The sequence below is a fragment of the Pimephales promelas genome, chromosome 21 (genome assembly GCF_988280905.1).
Source record: "Pimephales promelas chromosome 21, fPimPro1.hap1.1, whole genome shotgun sequence".
NCBI lineage: Eukaryota > Metazoa > Chordata > Actinopteri > Cypriniformes > Leuciscidae > Pimephales > Pimephales promelas.
This window is the reverse complement of record NC_142789.1, coordinates 2,287,926-2,305,863: the sequence shown is the minus strand read 5'-3', so window position 1 is coordinate 2,305,863 and position 17,938 is coordinate 2,287,926. Positions and strand designations below refer to the sequence as shown.

Sequence of the window (17,938 nt, the reverse complement as noted above, 5' to 3'; positions counted from 1 at the left end):
CAAAAGGAGTATTTTTACAGAAGGAGTATTTCCTTCAGAAAGGCCGTTTGTTAGCAAGGTTAGCTAAACTTTTTTGACCCTGCCTCTTAAAAGAATCGGAATCGAGAATCGTTAGGAACCGGAATCGAAACAAGGAATCGGAATCAGAATCGTTCAAATTCAAATGATACCCAACCCTACGTGTGCCCGATCTGTGATTGACAGTCAGATCTCACACCCCCCTGTGCTGATTGCACCGGATGATCCGGGATTTTTGCAAAACAAATAACACGCTCCAGATGGATGTTGTTCTGTCGGATTATAGTGTCGATTTCACTGAATATGATCAAAAAAATGTTGCCGACGGCAGCTTTAAATGGAAGCTGGCTTTTCTCAGCTGCAAGGAGCGTAAAATCCATCGGCGTCGCGTTTTGAGCGTTAATCAGAAAGTTGAAAGAAGCTCAACTTTATGGTAATGAGTTCGGTTCAGCGGCAAAGCGGCAGCAACCAATCGGAATATAGACGTCCTCCACGCTGGCTGATTCCGGAGAAACATGAATGTAAAGTTTCGTTCCTACCAAAATGGAAGAGAAGCTAATCATCGCCGTTGCTGGGCTTTCGTATAATTTATGACATGACGTTGTTCGCTTATAGACGAATCCGGCAAAACAACCGGAAGTAAGCGGGCGCCATTACTGAGCTGTTGTGCCATTCCCTCCTATTGTTTTAGTTGCAGCTTACGTCCACTGGAATAAACAGCCCGCGATTTACTAACGTCACTAACGTTACAACTTTTACAATGTCGAGTTATAAATTGTTTCAATGGCGGCAGTAAAATTTCAATTTGGAAGAGAAAACATTGTGAGCTACATAAAATACCCCAGGTCGACTGGTGCCATAAGGTTCTGCTGGTATTATTAAGGGTTTAAAATAACAAATTAAATTAAATATAATGCAGTTTTTGTTATAATAGCAATTATTTAATGACATAAGTAAAAATATAATAAATATGTAACTTTATATAGTGCTCAGCAAAATCTCTCTATCTATTTTTTTCTATTCAATTAACATGTTATGGTCATTAAATGGCTTTCCTGAGCTAAATGTGACATAACTGTTCTCCTGCTGTTATATTAACCCCTTTCCATGGTTTTAAACACTAATTGGTCAATATTATGTATACTTTCTAGCTGTACCTTAAATGTGATAATGGACACAAATGAAAAACATGAATTCGTTTATTTGATGTCATCATTTATTTATTTGTTGCCAAATGGACAGATCTTTCTATAGTTTCCTCGTTAGCTAACGTTAGCCTAGCTAGCTTGCCAAGCTATTTTCATAAATAATCTGTAAGATCGTTTGTACCTTCGTCTGTGACTGGAGGCCACTGTCTAACATCATCAACCCAACAAGTCATTCTGCCTGGATGTAGCTGTCATCGAGGGTGCGTTATCATCATAGACAGTAAAATCAAGGAGGTTTGATTACACACCGGTAACACCCATAGACAGTGTAAGAAGGTAACAGCTCAGTAACGGCGTCGCCACAAGATGGCAGCCTACACAGAACGCTCGTCAGATTCGTCTATAGGGACCAGTGTTGGGTAAGTTACTCTAAAAAAGTAATTAATTACTAGTTACTAATTACCTCTTCAACAGTGTAATAATTAGATTACTGTACTAATTACTCTCTCTAAAAAGTATTTAATTACTTTTAATTACTAATTACTTTCAAAATCCCATATCAATCTCAACCAGCTGAATAATACAAGGATAGACATGAATCTGTTTTAATTCTTTCAAATAAATTCTAGAAAATTGCACGAATTATCCTTAAACTGACCCTGGAGGAGAAGGTTACATTTAATTATAAAAACATACTTTTTAGCATCAGACAATACATTTTGATGTTAAACCCACTATTGTTTTATGTCTGATCTCATGACATTTCACACTTTTTTTCATACATATTTTACAATAATTCATACGAATTTGTACGAGTGCGGTCGTAATATTTAGACACCTCATAAAATGCATACGAATCGCTGCGAGATCAGATTGATCAATACACAGTATTCACCTCAATTACATCAGAAGTAACTGTAATTAAATTACAGATAAATGAAGAGTAATCCCTTACTTTACATTTTCAAGGGAAAAAGTAATTAAATTACAGTAAGTAATTAGTTAGACCCAACACTGATAGGGACCACATGAGTGCAACTATTATTTGAAATATTTACGAACGCTAGTTTTAAAGCGGGAATGCAATTAATTTGCCCGCGGTGACACCGATTTGACTGCAATAATAATAATAATAACAACAGCTAACTATTTTTTCCCGACCAAATGTGACCAAAACGGTTATAAAAATGCTGTCATTAAAAAATGTTTCTTCAATGCATTGCTTGTTTTTTTCTGTTTATTACATCTCATGTTGTGACACTTTTATTCTCCCTGCAATGTTCAAAGCGTCCAAAGCGTCAACAAGCTTCCCCGTACTTTTTGACAAGCGTCCTTCTTTGACGCTCAAGTCGGCGGCGGTGTGAACGTACAGTTATTTACATAGTTGTTGAAAAATCACGAAACAGGGCATCTCTCAGCCAGTGACTTAATGGCCCTGCTGATTCAAACATGAAAAGATTGACCGCTTGGTGAGGCAGACACTCACGGCCTTGTCAGATCGGGTTATTTCGGCCGTTTTTCAGGGAAATCAGAGGCAGTTGAGTTGGCTAGTGGGATGCCACCTTTTGATCCCAGTCCAGAGCTGTTGCGAGATTCAAGTAGGGTTTGTAAGTGGGCCTTGCCAACAGATCGCCAGGAAACAATCAATGCAATGATTTTGAGTCATAAGCTGACATTTAGTACACGATTTTAAAACCTTCCTTTGAACCTTCAAGATCGTTAAAGCTATTTAACCGAGTCCATCCATAAGGTTCATTCAATTCTTACAGAGTTCACAGCACAGGACGCAAATGGAAAGGGCACATGCATGCTCATGCCGTGACCACACCTGGTGGGGGTGTGACCAGGCGGGACAACCAGACAACAGGGAACAGAATGACAGACAGAGATCTCTACCTGAACACCTCCGAGAGAGAGGAGTCGCTGTCATCCGACCTATAGGGCAGAACAGCAGTTGGGTTAGGGGAAGGTGGGAAGAGTCAGTAGAAGACAGAGAGGGAGGGAGGAGCAGGCAGGAGAAGGGGGTGGGGCTAGAGCAAAAGGGGAGGAGTTAGCAGGAGGGTTATGCAGAGTTCATTGGGTGGGGTTACTGGAATAAGACTCCATGTTGACGGCAAGAACCTCAGCTCACAGTGATGTATTCCCACAGCTCGTGTTGGCGTAATGGGACACTTCATGTCTCGGTTCACTCGGCTGTTTGATCTGAACTGTTTTTATTGCGACTACCAAAGAAATAAAACATGACTCTAATAAAAGAAGCCGGCGTTTTAGTGAGACGTATTATCAATACACCACGTTTCATTCATGCAGCATCTCCTATTGAAATTGCACTGTAGTGCTCTAGGCTAAATGACTCCCACTATTCACAGAGACAATATACAAGTACATGAGATTCAAAAGCGATTCATGCTGCAGTCATCACTCACACGTTATTCTAAGTGCTATTGTGTGAACGTGGATGATTGCGGATGTTGGGATGATAAAATATGAATGGTGTATAAACAAATAGTTTTATTTCATCAACAGGAAGAGTTTTTTGAATTATTTAGAGATTAAAACGGAGGGGTTAAATTGGCGTTTTGGAAATGGTGAGTCTACAACCAGGTTAGGACACAGTATTAAAGGAGTAGTTCACTTTTAAAAAGAAACTTTTGCTGATTATTTACTCACCCCCATGTCATCCGAGATGTCCATGTCTTTCTTTCTTCAGTCGAAAAGAAATTAAGGTTTTTGATGAAAACATTCCAGGATTTTCTCCATATAATGGACTTCAATGGGGACCAAAACGGTTCAAGGTCCAAAAGACAGTTTCAGTGCAAACTGTTCAAAGGGCGTTAAATGATTCCAGACGATGAATAAGGGTCTTATCAAGCGAAACGATCGCTCATTTAATAAATAAATAACAAAGTTTAAGTTTTATAAGCTCAAATGCTCGCCTTTCACTGTTCTGTGATGCGCGTTCGTGACTCTCCTGTTCGAAATCGTTTTTTTTTTTCAAAATGAATGAATCTTTTCATTTCGTTCGTTGAATGAACCAAATGACACGAAAAAAGATGAACATTTTGATCATTTTAATGAACGAGTTCGAACAGGATAGTGATGAACGCGCATCACAGAACAGAGCAAGGCGACCATTTGTGCTTAGAAAACATAAATACTTCTTTTTTTTTTAATGAGTGATCGTTTCACTTGATTAGACTCTTATTCATCATCTGGAATCGTTTAAAGCCCTTTGAACAGTTTGTAGTTTGCACTGAAACTGTCTTTTGGACCTTGACACGTTTGGTTCCCATTGAAGTCCATTATATGGAGAAAATCCTGGAATGTTTTCATCAAAAACCTTAATTTCTTTTCAACTGAAGAAAGAAAGACGTGGACATCTTGGATGACATGGGGGTGAGTAAATTATCAGCAAAAGTTTTTTTAAAAAAATGAACTACTCCTTTAAGCTCTATTGACAGTATCTGTGAGCTACAGTTGATTACTACAGACATAAAGAATTTTTGTCAACTTTTACAGCAATGCATTTATTATGGAAACCTTTGGGGCAAGACTCTGCACTGGGATAACGGTTAAAAAGCATAACAGTATGGGCATAAGACTTATATATTAGACGATTCATAATGAGACTAACAAGTACTCTATATCAAATTCTATATCAAACTTTATGTAACTAAATATTACAGGGTTTTCTCGATCTGACTTTATCAGAGCAAGATCAGGAACAACTGCAGAGAAAAAAATTCTGTGTCTCATTCTGTGACGAGATCATGGCCCCGGTGATCAGGGTCAGCCCCGCTAATCATCTTCCAAATGCATATATTCGTGAGACGATGTTTAATGAAGTCAGTGCCGAGTCAAAAGATTAACCGTATGAACCTCTGGCAGTCCCTCGGATAAGCGTCTGATTGGCTGAAGTGTCAAGAATTAATTTGCTACTTTAAAATAAAGAGTCAGTCAAACTAGAAGTCCAGAAACTTAACACATGCACACACACTTTAATAGAGAAACATATTAATGAGTGTGTGACCAACTGGCGGGACTGACACCAACACTGATTTGAATGTCGATGAAGCTTTATTAACACTGGCCTGCATGAATGTCTTGCGTCTGCCGTCCGGTTTTGTTATTCTGTGCGAACCCAAGGCTGTCAGGAGTCCAATCTAATCAAGTCAGACCCGCCCACTGGGGACCAATCAGCAATCAAGTGGAGAAGAAGAATAAAGATCACACTAGCTTATATAGCGAGACTGACGTGCTCATTAACAGGTGAGGTTATTCATGTAAAAGCATCTCAACAGACATGAGAATAGGATCTAATTTAAAGTTCTGCATAAAAAGGAGTTGGCATAGACGTTCATTAGCGCCACTTGAAAATCATCAAAATTAATTTCCATATGATGACCAGCGTAAATAGAAACGTCACATCTTCAAAAACACAACTAGAGCTGTGTTGTTTGCAGTTATGGGTGGGTTAAGTTATTGGTCCAAGATTTAAAAAACAAAAAGCCCACACCAAAGTCTGGTATTCTGGCGCCTCAATACTGTATAATTACATCAATTCAACTTTAACCCTAGAAGGGGGTGAAATTAATCCAATATGTAATGATAATAAAACCATTTAATTCCTCAACAACATTTTTGAGCATTTTGACAATTTTTCATGGCCCCCATATTTTTCTGTTGAGTGAATGTGAACATGCAATATATCAAAATAAAGAACAGGTGCTCTGCTTTTAAGCAAAAGCAACATTTAGAGCAAAAAGCTGAGAGAGTCGTGTTTCTATCAAAGACTACATCAGGATCTCGTAGTAGCGCCCAGTAGCTCGTCCTGGGTCGACGTTTCATTAGGTAACATTAGGTAGTTTTGATTTATATGCGGTTTAATATTGATGATCGCGTTGATGATTACATTTGATGTCACATGTTTCTGCATTTTCTTTGATCAGGAGATTCAGCACTCTTTCAGAAGATGTGTAGCAGCGCCAACAGTGAAAACATGGAAAGCTGGAAGTTTCCGTCGATGGCAGGGAAAGAGTTAATATTCCACTTATTCCTCCCAAATCTTGGAGAACCTCAGTAAAGCCAGTTACATATTTGTTGGTCATAAGTTCAGAAAAAAATCACTTTTTTTGTATCACTACCCCAAGTGTTCATAAAAGGGGTAAAAATATGACCTCTTTTTGAATTCACCATGGTATTTTTCTGTCAAAAATATATTTGTCGATAATAATATTTAATATTTAACACTTTAAGGATTACTCAATATTACTTAATTTTGCTCAATTTCATATATAGTATTAGTACATATTATATTATAGTATTTACTACAGAATATTTTTTATCGTTGTTACTTTAATATCAGTATTAAAAAGTCAAAAACAGTTAAAAGTTTAGACACTCCTGAATTGATATTTTTTCATGATCTAAAAAATGGTTTCAACCAGGGGGCCTTAACAAACTTCCAAGGGGTCACAGAATGACTTAAAAATACAATAAATAATAATTTATTAAAAGAACCACTCTATTAATAATGCTATTAATATCAGTATTAATATTAAGAGTTACTAATATCATCAGTAACACTTAATTAAAATGCTAAAAAAATAGATAAATTGCAACATTAACAAACTATTGTTTTTATTTACAATGCATGCAAATCATCATATATATATATATATATATATATAACAATAAGTAATCCTTTTAAGTCACCCTGTGGACCCCTTGAATTTTTCTTCTGTATTATTTTTTTTGGTCATGCATACTAGGTTTTTTCGCCCATTTCAAGCCTAAACACTAATACAAGTAATATTGCACATCTCCTCAATAATAATAATATTTATATTTAACACTTCATGGATTACTCAATATTACTCAATTTTGCTCCATTTCATATTTTTTCATTTTAATTTTAATTTTTGGAGACAATTCAAAACAGTCAAGGTATTAACTACAGAATATTTGTTTGTCGTTGTTACTTTAATATTAGTATTAAAAAGGGATTTCATGTGTCAAAAACAGTCAAAAGTAGAATTAATATTTTTTCATGATCTAAAAAATGGTTTCAACCAGGGGGCCTTAACAAACTTCCAAGGGGGTCACAGAATGACTTAAACAATACAATAAATAATAATTTATTTAAAGAACCACTCTATTAATAATGCTATTAATATCAGTATTAATATTAAGAGTTACTAATATCATTAGTAACACTTAATTAAAATGCTAAAAACCCTTTACCCTCAACTATTGTTTTTATTTACAATGCATGTAAATAACCAAAATAATATTAATATTTTTTTTTTTGTAATAATAAGTAATCCTTTTAAGTCACCCTGTGGGCCCCTTGAATTTTTCTTCTGTATTCTTTTTTTTTGGTCATGCATACCAGGATTTTTCCCCGCTTTCAAGCCTAAACACTAATACAACTAATATTGCGCATCTCCTCAATAAGCCTGCAGGATCTGAGGCATCACACTCACACACAAACGGTGCGGGACGACAGGTTACACTTAAGTTTAATACCATCAGGGGTTTGCTCAAATCCCTAATTCTAAGTATGAGCTACAGTAATAGTGATGCTAGCTTAAGCATTCGCCACTAATTATGGTGATTTCACACAGAACACAAAATTACTGTGTGCTGAAGGTGTGTGAGTAACTACCGACAGGAAGGCAACCCAAGCATGGTAAACACACTGCAGCCTGGTAGAAATCTACAGTCTGTCCTACTCCACACACACACACACACACACACATACTAGAGCGCAATATTCAAGGGGTTGGAAAAATAATGAGATAAATCCCTGACAGGCGCATCAAATGACCAATTTAGATCTCTATGGCAATATCAGACACTGCTGATTCAATTATGGAGGGAAAGTGCAAACAAAACCCATCTTCAGAGGGTGGAATAATTGGTTATCCTACCCTAATGTGCCCACTTGTGGTGTTATAATGAGAATTCACAGGAGCCGAAGAACTGACGCTACTTCTGCTGTCGGCTTTGAGCTATACTAACCGTTCGACTGCAATTAGAGATCGATACTGCCGGCGGTTAACGCTGAGCTACCAAACTAGTGGATACTGTAAGACTGTAATAAAGTGACCTGGCAGAAAGCAAAGGCATATAGTTGTAGCTGAAGTGTAAAAACTAGTTGGGTGGAAAAGGAAAACTAGAGAACACGTGGGCTCAGGTAACCGGACTCTATGAAGGGAAATCTGCCTCTGATGAAGTTTCTTATGTGATCAGATCGTTCATGCTGTCTGTGTGTGTGTGTGTGAAACTCACTTGTCGAGCGCTGATCCCTGACTCTGGTTGCTCGTCAGACGGGAAAACACATTGCGGTCGTTACGTGTTCGAAGCGGAGGGGAAGACGGAGGGGTGTAGCCTACATCTGGACTTCTGGCATAAAACACACACACACACACACGTCTGATAAGAGGAAAGAGTGTAGCATAATATTTCTGAACATATCAATTGCTACCCCAGCACACACTTCACCTTTAAGTATGGTCATTGTGTTAATCTTCAGGTTATGTTCAGAATAGTATACACTACCAAACCATACTATTCCTGAAGAATATGTCCATGACACATTTATTTCTATAGTATCATTCAAATGTATAGTGTCTGTCTATCTGTCTGTCATATCTATCCATCCATCCATCTATCCATCTATCTATCTATCAATCTATCTATCTATCTGTCTATCTATCTGTCCATCTATCTGTCCATCTATCTATCTATCTATCTATCCATCTATCTATCTATCAATCTATCTATCTATCTGTCTATCTATCTGTCTATCTATCTGTCCATCTGTCCATCTATCTATCTATCTATCTATCTATCTATCTATCTATCTATCTATCTATCTATCTATCTATCTATCTATCTATCTATCTATCTATCTATCTATCCATCCATCCATCCATCCATCCATCCATCCATCCATCCATCCATCCATCCATCTATCTATCTATCCATCCATCTATCTATCCATCTATCTATCTATCTGTCCATCTATCTATCCATCCATCCATCTATCTATCTATCTATCTATCTATCTATCTATCTATCTATCTATCTATCTATCTATCTATCCATCCATCCATCCATCCATCCATCCATCCATCCATCCATCCATCCATCCATCCATCCATCCATCCATCCATCCATCCATCCATCCATCTATCTATCTATCCATCCATCCATCTATCTATCTATCTGTCCATCTATCTATCCATCCATCTATCTATCTATCTGTCCATCTATCTATCTATCTAGCTATCCATGCGTCCGTCCGTCTGTCTGTCTATCCATCTATCTGTCTGTCTGTCTCTGTCCATCTATGTATACATCTGTCTTTCTGTCTATCCATCTATCTATCCATCCATCCATCTATCCATCCATCTGTCTATTCATGTATCTATCCATCTGTCTATTCATGTATGCTATCTATCTATCTATCTATCTATCTATCCATCCATCTATCTGTCTATCTGTCTATCTATCTTTATATATATATCTGTCTGCCTGTTAATCTATGTATCCATCTGTCTTTCTGTCTATCCATCCATCCATCCATCTGTCTGTCTATCTATCATCTGTTTGTCTTTCTATCCATCTATCTGACGTCTGTCTATCCATCTGTCTTTCTGTTGTCTGTCTATCCATCTGTTTGTCTGTATGTCTATCCATTCATCGATCTGTCTGTCTATCAATCTGTTTGTCTGTCTCTCCATCTATCTATCTATCTGTCTGTCTGTCTGCCTGCCAAGGGGCAATTTCCTACAATGTCAATTACAAAAGGCAATTTCTACTTAAATATATAGTTAATTCATATCATAAAATGTTGTTTGCAAAATTAAATAATTGGCTTTAACACTGCCATTATACTAACAGTCTAAGGAACTGAGTAAAACACTCTCTGAAAGAATATCCTTACTCTTAGATTTATGAACCAGAACGTAAACATTTTTCAATGCATGTCTTTATTACTTTATTTTAATTTTAAAAGTGTGTACTGTATTCTTTTTCCCCGTTTATTTTACTAAAGCAACAGAAAGCCTCACACAAAGACACAACAAAAACACAAACTAGGGGTGAGATGAGATCTCATGCCGAGATATTAAAATGTGAGGATCAATAAAACTATATGATAAATTGCTTTTTATACTTTATTTGAAACAATTATTTGCCTCACTGTTATTATACATGCATTTTAAGTCAATTTAAAGGCTTTTATTAACTTGATTTTAATAAAAATAGACCTGACTGCTTGCTCAATTAACAATAATGACAGCACTACATTAGTTAGAACATTTCAAAATCTACATCCATTGTGTTGCATTCTGTGGCTTTAGGTCAAATCTTTCTTAATTTCTTAAAAAGTGTTAAATATTGTCTGAGCCCAATCTCATGAATCATCTGGTCTCTGAATGTTTTTTTTATTTTTTTCACTTTAGTAATAACATTGATGGCAGTCGATAGAATAAATTGTGTATTAATTTTGTGATTTCTATCCAGTCTTTAGAAAGCAAAATGAAGTCTTTTGAAACCCCAGCACTCGTCTGGCATTCTGAAGGCATTATTTGTCAGATTCCCGCAGATGAACATGAACGCACCTGTATGGCTGGCCTCGGTCATACGACTGCCTCCTTGTTAAGGGAGACGTGTCGGACCCTCTGGACTGCCTTGGGCTGAAACACAAACATACAAACTGTGTTATGTTCTAAAAAAACTGAACAATTGTGAGGAGACAGGTTACAAAAGGCTGACGATTACACCTAATTTATTTGAGCTCCACTCACAAAGTGTGTCCTCTGACAGGCAGGCTGATGGTTCGAGACACCAGCTCTCTGGAATAGGCCTCTTTGAGGACCAGGCCGTTCTCATGGATCTCGGATAGAGAAGCCAGGGACTTGGTGATGCTCTTGGAGCTGAGGTCCAAAACAGGGCCCAGATACTCAGCTGACACCGCCTTCATTTGTACAGAGAGCCGAGGCTCAACCTGTAAGAGGATACGCAGTGAATATTTCACCAGAATACTACACTGCCACCTGCTGGCTATTACAGAACAGACACTAAGAGCCATTTCATACAGTGATAGGTTTTATGATGTCAAATTGATTAATCACATCTAAAATAATAAAATAAGCTTTTGTTTAGATAATAAATGTGTGTATACATACACTCACCTAAAGAATTATTAGGAACGCCACACTAATACTGTGTTTGACCCCCTTTCGCCTTAATTCTACGTGGCAATGATTCAACAAGGTGCTGAAAGCATTCTTTAGAAATGTTGGCCCATATTGATAGGATAGCATCTTGCAGTTGATGGAGATTAGGGTTAGGCTCCCGTTCCACCACATTCCAAAGATGCTCTATTGGGTTGAGATCTGGTGACTGTGGCGGCCATTTTGGTACAGTCAACTCATTGACATGTTCAAGAAACCAATTTGAAATGATTGGAGCTTTGTGACATGGTGCATTATCCTGCTGGAAGTAGCCATCAGAGGATGGGGACATGGTGGCCATAAAGGGATGGACATGGTCAGAAACAATGCTCAGGTAGGTCGTGGCGTTTAAACGATGCCCAATTGGCACTAAGGGGCCTAAAGTGTGCCAAGAAAACATCCCCCACACCATTACACCACCACCACCAGCCTGCACAGTGGGAACAAGGCATGATGGGTCCATGTTCTCATTCTGTTTACGCCAAATTCTGACTCTACCATCTGAAATCGAGACTCATCAGACCAGGCAACATTTTTCCAGTCTTCAACTGTCCAGTTTTGGTGAGCTCTTGCAAATTGTAGCCTCTTTTAAACATATTTGTTTATACAGTGTATATATATATATATAAAATGTTAACAAAGCTTTTATGTTAGATGTGATTTATCCAATCATAATACTATTTGATCAATGCTAAGACATTAAGTTTGAGCTGTACCTTCATCTTAAAGTCATCTTGACTTGCAGACAACTTCATTTGGGAGAAACTGTAGCAGAAAGACGAGCAGTGATGTTCAAATTGAAACCGTGATAGATTATTTCATGATAAAGTGTATGATGATGTGGAAAGTAGTCATACCCGCCGCTCTCTGACGCCTGACTAAACTCAGACACCTCTTCATCTGTGCTTGCATAGCCATTCTCTGAGGAACATATCAAACCAAAATCACTAATTAACACCATACTTACAAACATGCGGAATGTATTTGAAACTACGATCTTTTATTTTTATTATTATCCGTTTCTTGTCAGCTGAACATACAAAAAGGAATATTTCATGGTAAAAAAATATTTTACACATTTGTGATCAAAAATGACGTGATTATTCACCTTGCTGGACATTGTGGATCAGAGCGTGTAGCTCAGGAATACACTCCGCCTTTTCCCTTAGAGCATCCAGGATCATGTGATTTTGGGAAGAGCCAATCACATCAGTCTGCCGCAGCTGACCCTCCAGCAGGCGAATTTGAGCCTCTTTCTGAGCAACTTGCAAGCCCTATACACACAAACACACAACCATACACCACTGGGGTCAGTAAAAATCATGTTTTTGAACAAAGTCTCACCAAAGCTGCATTTACAGCAATATTGTGAAACATTATAATAAACTTGAAATAACCCTTTTATATTGCAATATATTATTAAATGTAATTTATTTCTGTGATTGATCATTACTCCAGTTTACAGTGATCCTCCAGAAATCATTTGAATATGTTGATTTGATAATAATCAGAAATGTTTCTAGAGATTTCTTAGTATTTTTATGGAAACCATGATAAAAAAAAAAATAAGAGAAAGTTCAAAAGAAAAAGATGCTTCTGAACAGTAGTAGTTATGATTTCAATTATTATATCAAATACAATTTTATTATGCATTTATTCAAATTCAAATCAGTTCATTACCTTAATCTTGTATTACTTAGTCCGGATGAGCATAAATTAGAACAACAAAGAGGATTTGTCTGCTTGGCTTTACCTTGTCAATGGAGGCTTTGAGGAAGTAGTCCAGGAGAGAGCGAGCTTCAGCCAGCGAGCAGGAACTGATGACCACCGACGTGTCCACTGAGTCCAGCTCATCCTAAAGCAAGGAGTTCACCCATTACAAAACACACTTATGGAAATATAAGTGCAAATTGTGCGGATTCAATTACATTCACATGACCATATGGTTGTTAAAGGGATAATTAACTTAGACGAGTTGATACATACCTCTCTCGTCTCAGTGCGTGCACTCGATCGCTCTGACGCGCGAGACACTTTGATAGCACTTAGCTTAGCCCGGTTCATTCAATATGGGCCAAGCAGAGAAGTGACCACACACCTCCACGTTTTCCCTATTTAAATACAGTTACACGAGGAGTGTAACTCGAATAAAATAAAAAGTTGTGCTTTTCTAAGAAGGTGTGTGGTCGCTTCTCTGCTTGGCCCATATTGAATGAACTGGGCTAAGCTAAGTGCTATCAAAGTGTCTCGAGCGCCAGAGCGATGTGGGACGAGAGAGGTGTGTATCAACTCGTCTTAGTTAAAGGAGTAGTTCACTCTTAAAAAAAAAACTTTTGCTGATAATTTACTCACCCCCATGTCATCCAAGATGTCCATGTCTTTCTTTCTTCAGTCGAAAAGAAATTAAGGTTTTTGATGAAAACATTCCAGGATTTTCAATGGGAACCAAACGGTTCAAGATCCAAAAGACAGTTTCAGTGCAGCTTCAAAGGGCTTTAAACGATTCCAGACGATGAATAAGGGTCTTAATCAAGTGAAACGATCGCTCATTTGATAAATAGATAACAAAGTTTAAGTTTTATAAGCTCAAATGCTCGCCTTGCTCTGTTCTGTGATGCGTGTTCGTGACTCTCCTGTTCGAACTCGTTTATCAAAATGAACAAATCTTTTTCCGAGTCAATTCATTCATTTTGTTCGTTGAATGAACCAAATGACATTAAAAAAGATTTGTTCATTTTGATAAACGAGTTCGAACAGGAGAGTCACAAACGCGCATCACAGAACAGAGCAAGGCGAGCATTTGAGCTTATAAAACTTAAAGTGTTTTTTTTTTTTTAAATGAGCGATCGTTTCGCTTGATAAGACCCTTATTCATCGTCTGGTGTCGTTTAAAGCCCTTTGAAGCTGCACTGAAACTGTCATTTTTGGACCTTGAACCGTCTGGTTCCCATTGAAGTCCATTATATGGAGAAAATCCTGGAATGTTTTCATCAAAAACCTTCATTTCTTTTCGACTGAAGAAAGAAAGACATGGACATCTTGGATGACACGGGGGTGAGTAAATTATCAGCAAAAGTTTTTTTTTTTTAAAGTGAACTACTCCTTTAAAAGAATAACAGTTTAATATGAAAAAACGGTGCAGTATCCCTTTAAGACAATAAGCAAGCAGTCACATGCGAGTCGCCGGTTACCTTGCTCTCCTCGATCTGAACGATGGTGGCCTGGCAGTCTGACAGACTGTCGCTGATGTAGTCGATGTTGGCATTGAGAACCTCGATCTCCTCGTTCATCTCCTGAAGCAGTCTGTCCTCCTCATCCTCACCGAAGCCTTCGCTCAGTAACTTCTCTCTCTTGCATAACAGCGCCTCCTGCTGCATGGACAGCTCCTCGCGTTTCTGAGGACACATAATTCAAAATCACACAACAATCCCATACAGGTTACTGATACACGTCGTCTTAACAATCACCTTGATGAGGCGATCCATATCAGCTTCCACATTAGTGATGGTCATTCTCTGCATCACGATATCCATGATCCTCCTCTCCAGAGACTGCCACTTCTGACGGGCCGTCTTTGAGAAACTTGCGCTCGTACCCTTTCGCTGGAACTTTTTTCTGCTACTGAAATCAAATAGACTACAGTTTAGATTGGAATGAAAACACATTTTCACCTTCATCACTGAATAAAGAATAAAAAATAAAAAAGGTAATTGTGACTTTTTATCTCACAAGTGTCAGAACTGTGATATAAATAGTCGCAATTATCTTTTAAATTGTTTTATTCCGTGGAGGAAACAAGCTTCCAGACCTAATTGATCAAAGATTAACCATTAAAGAAATGATTTATTATATTATAAAGATGAAACTGAATTCAAAATGTATTTCTGACTGAAAAAAATGGTAATAAATATTTTAATAACTATAAAAAAGGATTTGATCCATGACCCCACAATGGTTTAAATTAACATAATTGGTTGTCATATTATTATCATTTCATTATTATTATAAAAAGGTATTTCAAATATTTCAAATGCATTTATTTATAAATAAATATGGTAACACTTTACAATAAGGTTCATTAGTTAACATTAGTTAACTACATTAGTTAACATGTACAATATGTGAACAATACTTCTTCAGCATTTATTAATCTTAGTTAATATTAATTCCAACATTTACTAATACGTTATTAAAATCAAAGGTTGTATTAGTTAACATTAGTTAATAGACTGTGAACTAACATGAACGCACAATGAACAGACGTATTTGTATTAACTAACATTAACAAAGATTAATAAACACTGTAACTAATGCATTGCTCATCGTTAGTTAATGCATTTACTAATGTTAACTAATGAACCTTATTGTAAAGTGTTACCATAAATATATTAAGCATCAAATTTGACAGCAAAAAGACATTTATATTGTAACAAAAGATTTCGATTTCAATTAAATGTTGCTTATTCGAAGCAGAACGACTGTATTCAACATTGACAATAATCATGTAATACCATATTATATGACTCTGGTAATGTTTTTAAGCAAGATTCTATTCTATGGCATTTGCTTCTTTATAATGCCCGTCGTCAATAGCAACGCATTATTACACAGCGCACATCCATATCACAACGGACGCGCACTCTTATTTCATACAACTTGCCGTCTTGCGTCTCCGGTTTTTGATTGTATTGCAAAAATGAAATCAGAGTTGATTTATTGCTTACAGAGTTTGATAATATTGGTGTGATATATCTTGTCTTTTTTTTAATTAATAAACAAATTGTGTCAAATTATTGATTTATTTGGTAGGTAGCCATGTTATAAGTGGGGAAATGTATAGCGAGGCGGTTGTTACGGCGAATACGACCCCTTCAGGCTGATTCAAGACCCCTCTGCTTCGCGTTAGAGTTCGCGGGGTGGTATTCGCTATAACAACCGTCTCGCTAAACATTATCCCTTACTTTTATTTATTTCTATGAGGGCTGACAAGACAAAATAAGGACAAGTGTGTTTAAACAGTGCAGTACAGCAACCAAACCAGTAGGACATTTACGTGTTCACCGAATGCTAAAGAGGAGCCTCGTCTACCCTCTGAATGGACCCGTCCTTGACATTGAGAAACTAAATCTCTGACCCATCGTCGTCTTCGTCGTGTAATTTTCTGTCGCTCTACATCCGTCATCTGGTATCATTGACCCGATTGGCTATGAGCTACGTACAGGCGCATTTGATAGACATTCGTAGCACCCAATAATACGGCTCTGGGCATTCGTAAACCACGTCTCAAATACGAGAAAATGAACATGTGGTTTCCAGACCACGTCTCATTCTCAATGATCCGTGGTGTGGCGTTAGCCAGGCTAGAAGAATCCCTTTAATCAAATAAAGCAGAAGAGGCTTCTCTGAACTGTGTGACTCACTGACCTGGCCAGGGTTCCTCCAGTCCCATTTCTCTCGCTCTCTCCCAGATATCCGTTCATTTTGGTGTTCCAGTGGCGTATGATGCTGGAAACGGAGCGTGTGGAATCGGGTTCGGAGGATGTTGGCGTGGTGCTGGTGTTCAGCTCTGCTCCCGAGTCCACACTGGTGATTCTGCGGGACAGTCGACCGGCCGCACGCTCAGACATGGGCTTAGCCAGCCGTCTCAGAGCCGTCACCTCCTGAGTCTTCCTCCGCAACACCATCTCCTGCTGACGCTTCTGCGACTCTAAGGAGCGGATCTGATACTGAGAGAGCACGCAGAGCAGAGACGCTTTAATCACCATGATCAACAACTGCTAGAACACATGTTCAATCGTCAGCCATTCCAACCTCTTGCCGTCGCTGCTCTTTCTTCAGTTGTGCGATTTCTCGGTTCCTCTTGGCATCGATCGCCCTCCTCCTTTGCTGTTCCTCCTTCATCTGCTTCATTAGCGCCACCTATAGGTGGATGACAAACAAGCACTGTGAGAAACGCTACAGCAGTCTCATAGTTAAAAACAAAAAGTAGTTTGCGGTTTCAAATCTTATTACATTTGCATTATACAATATTGTTGCATATGAACAATATGAAGTTATTTTGGACTTTTAAATCAACAATGTACAAATTCACTTTTAAATAAAACTTTTGCTGATAATTTACTCACCCCCATGTCATCCAAGATGTCCATGTCTTTCTTTCTTCAGTCGAAAAGAAATTAAGGTTTTTGATGAAAACATTCCAGGATTTTCTCCATATAATGGACTTCAATGGGGACCAAACAGTTCAAGGTCCAAATGAGAGTTTCATTGCAGCTTCAAAGGGCTTTAAACGACACCAGATGATGAATAAGGGTCTTATCTAGGACCCTTCGAGACATGACTCGAAAAAAGATTTGATCATTTTGATGAACGAATTCGAACAGGAGAGTCACGAACGCGCATCACAGAACAGAGCAAGGTGAGCATTTGAGCTTATAAAACTTAAACTTATTTATTTATTTTTAAATGAGCTTGATAAGACCCTTATTCATCGTCTGGAATCAAAATAGTTTGCATTTTGCACTG

The 17,938-nt window shown here is 37.8% G+C and overlaps 1 protein-coding gene across 6 annotated transcripts in view; it reads right to left on the bottom strand.

Moving 5' to 3' along the window:
- kif21b (kinesin family member 21B) overlaps positions 1-17,938 on the bottom strand; it is a 100,629-nt gene that overhangs the window by 29,893 nt on the left and 52,798 nt on the right. For 3 of the 6 annotated variants that reach the window (XR_005621595.2, XM_039663338.2, XM_039663342.2), the window contains exons 16-27: positions 17,225-17,332; positions 16,838-17,139; positions 14,881-15,034; positions 14,605-14,808; positions 13,167-13,268; positions 12,522-12,687; positions 12,271-12,334; positions 12,130-12,178; positions 10,985-11,184; positions 10,799-10,873; positions 8,460-8,573; positions 3,063-3,101 (exon numbers count right to left, since the gene is read on the bottom strand). Coding sequence is in view for 5 of the 6 variants with exons in the window: in XM_039663338.2 (XP_039519272.2) it covers positions 3,063-3,101; positions 8,460-8,573; positions 10,799-10,873; positions 10,985-11,184; positions 12,130-12,178; positions 12,271-12,334; positions 12,522-12,687; positions 13,167-13,268; positions 14,605-14,808; positions 14,881-15,034; positions 16,838-17,139; positions 17,225-17,332 (1,577 nt within the window). In the remaining variant the exon portion in view is untranslated. The remainder of the gene's footprint in view (positions 1-3,062; positions 3,102-8,459; positions 8,574-10,798; positions 10,874-10,984; positions 11,185-12,129; positions 12,179-12,270; positions 12,335-12,521; positions 12,688-13,166; positions 13,269-14,604; positions 14,809-14,880; positions 15,035-16,837; positions 17,140-17,224; positions 17,333-17,938) is intronic. The other 3 variants (XM_039663339.2, XM_039663340.2, XM_039663341.2) reach the window with 3 other exon arrangements.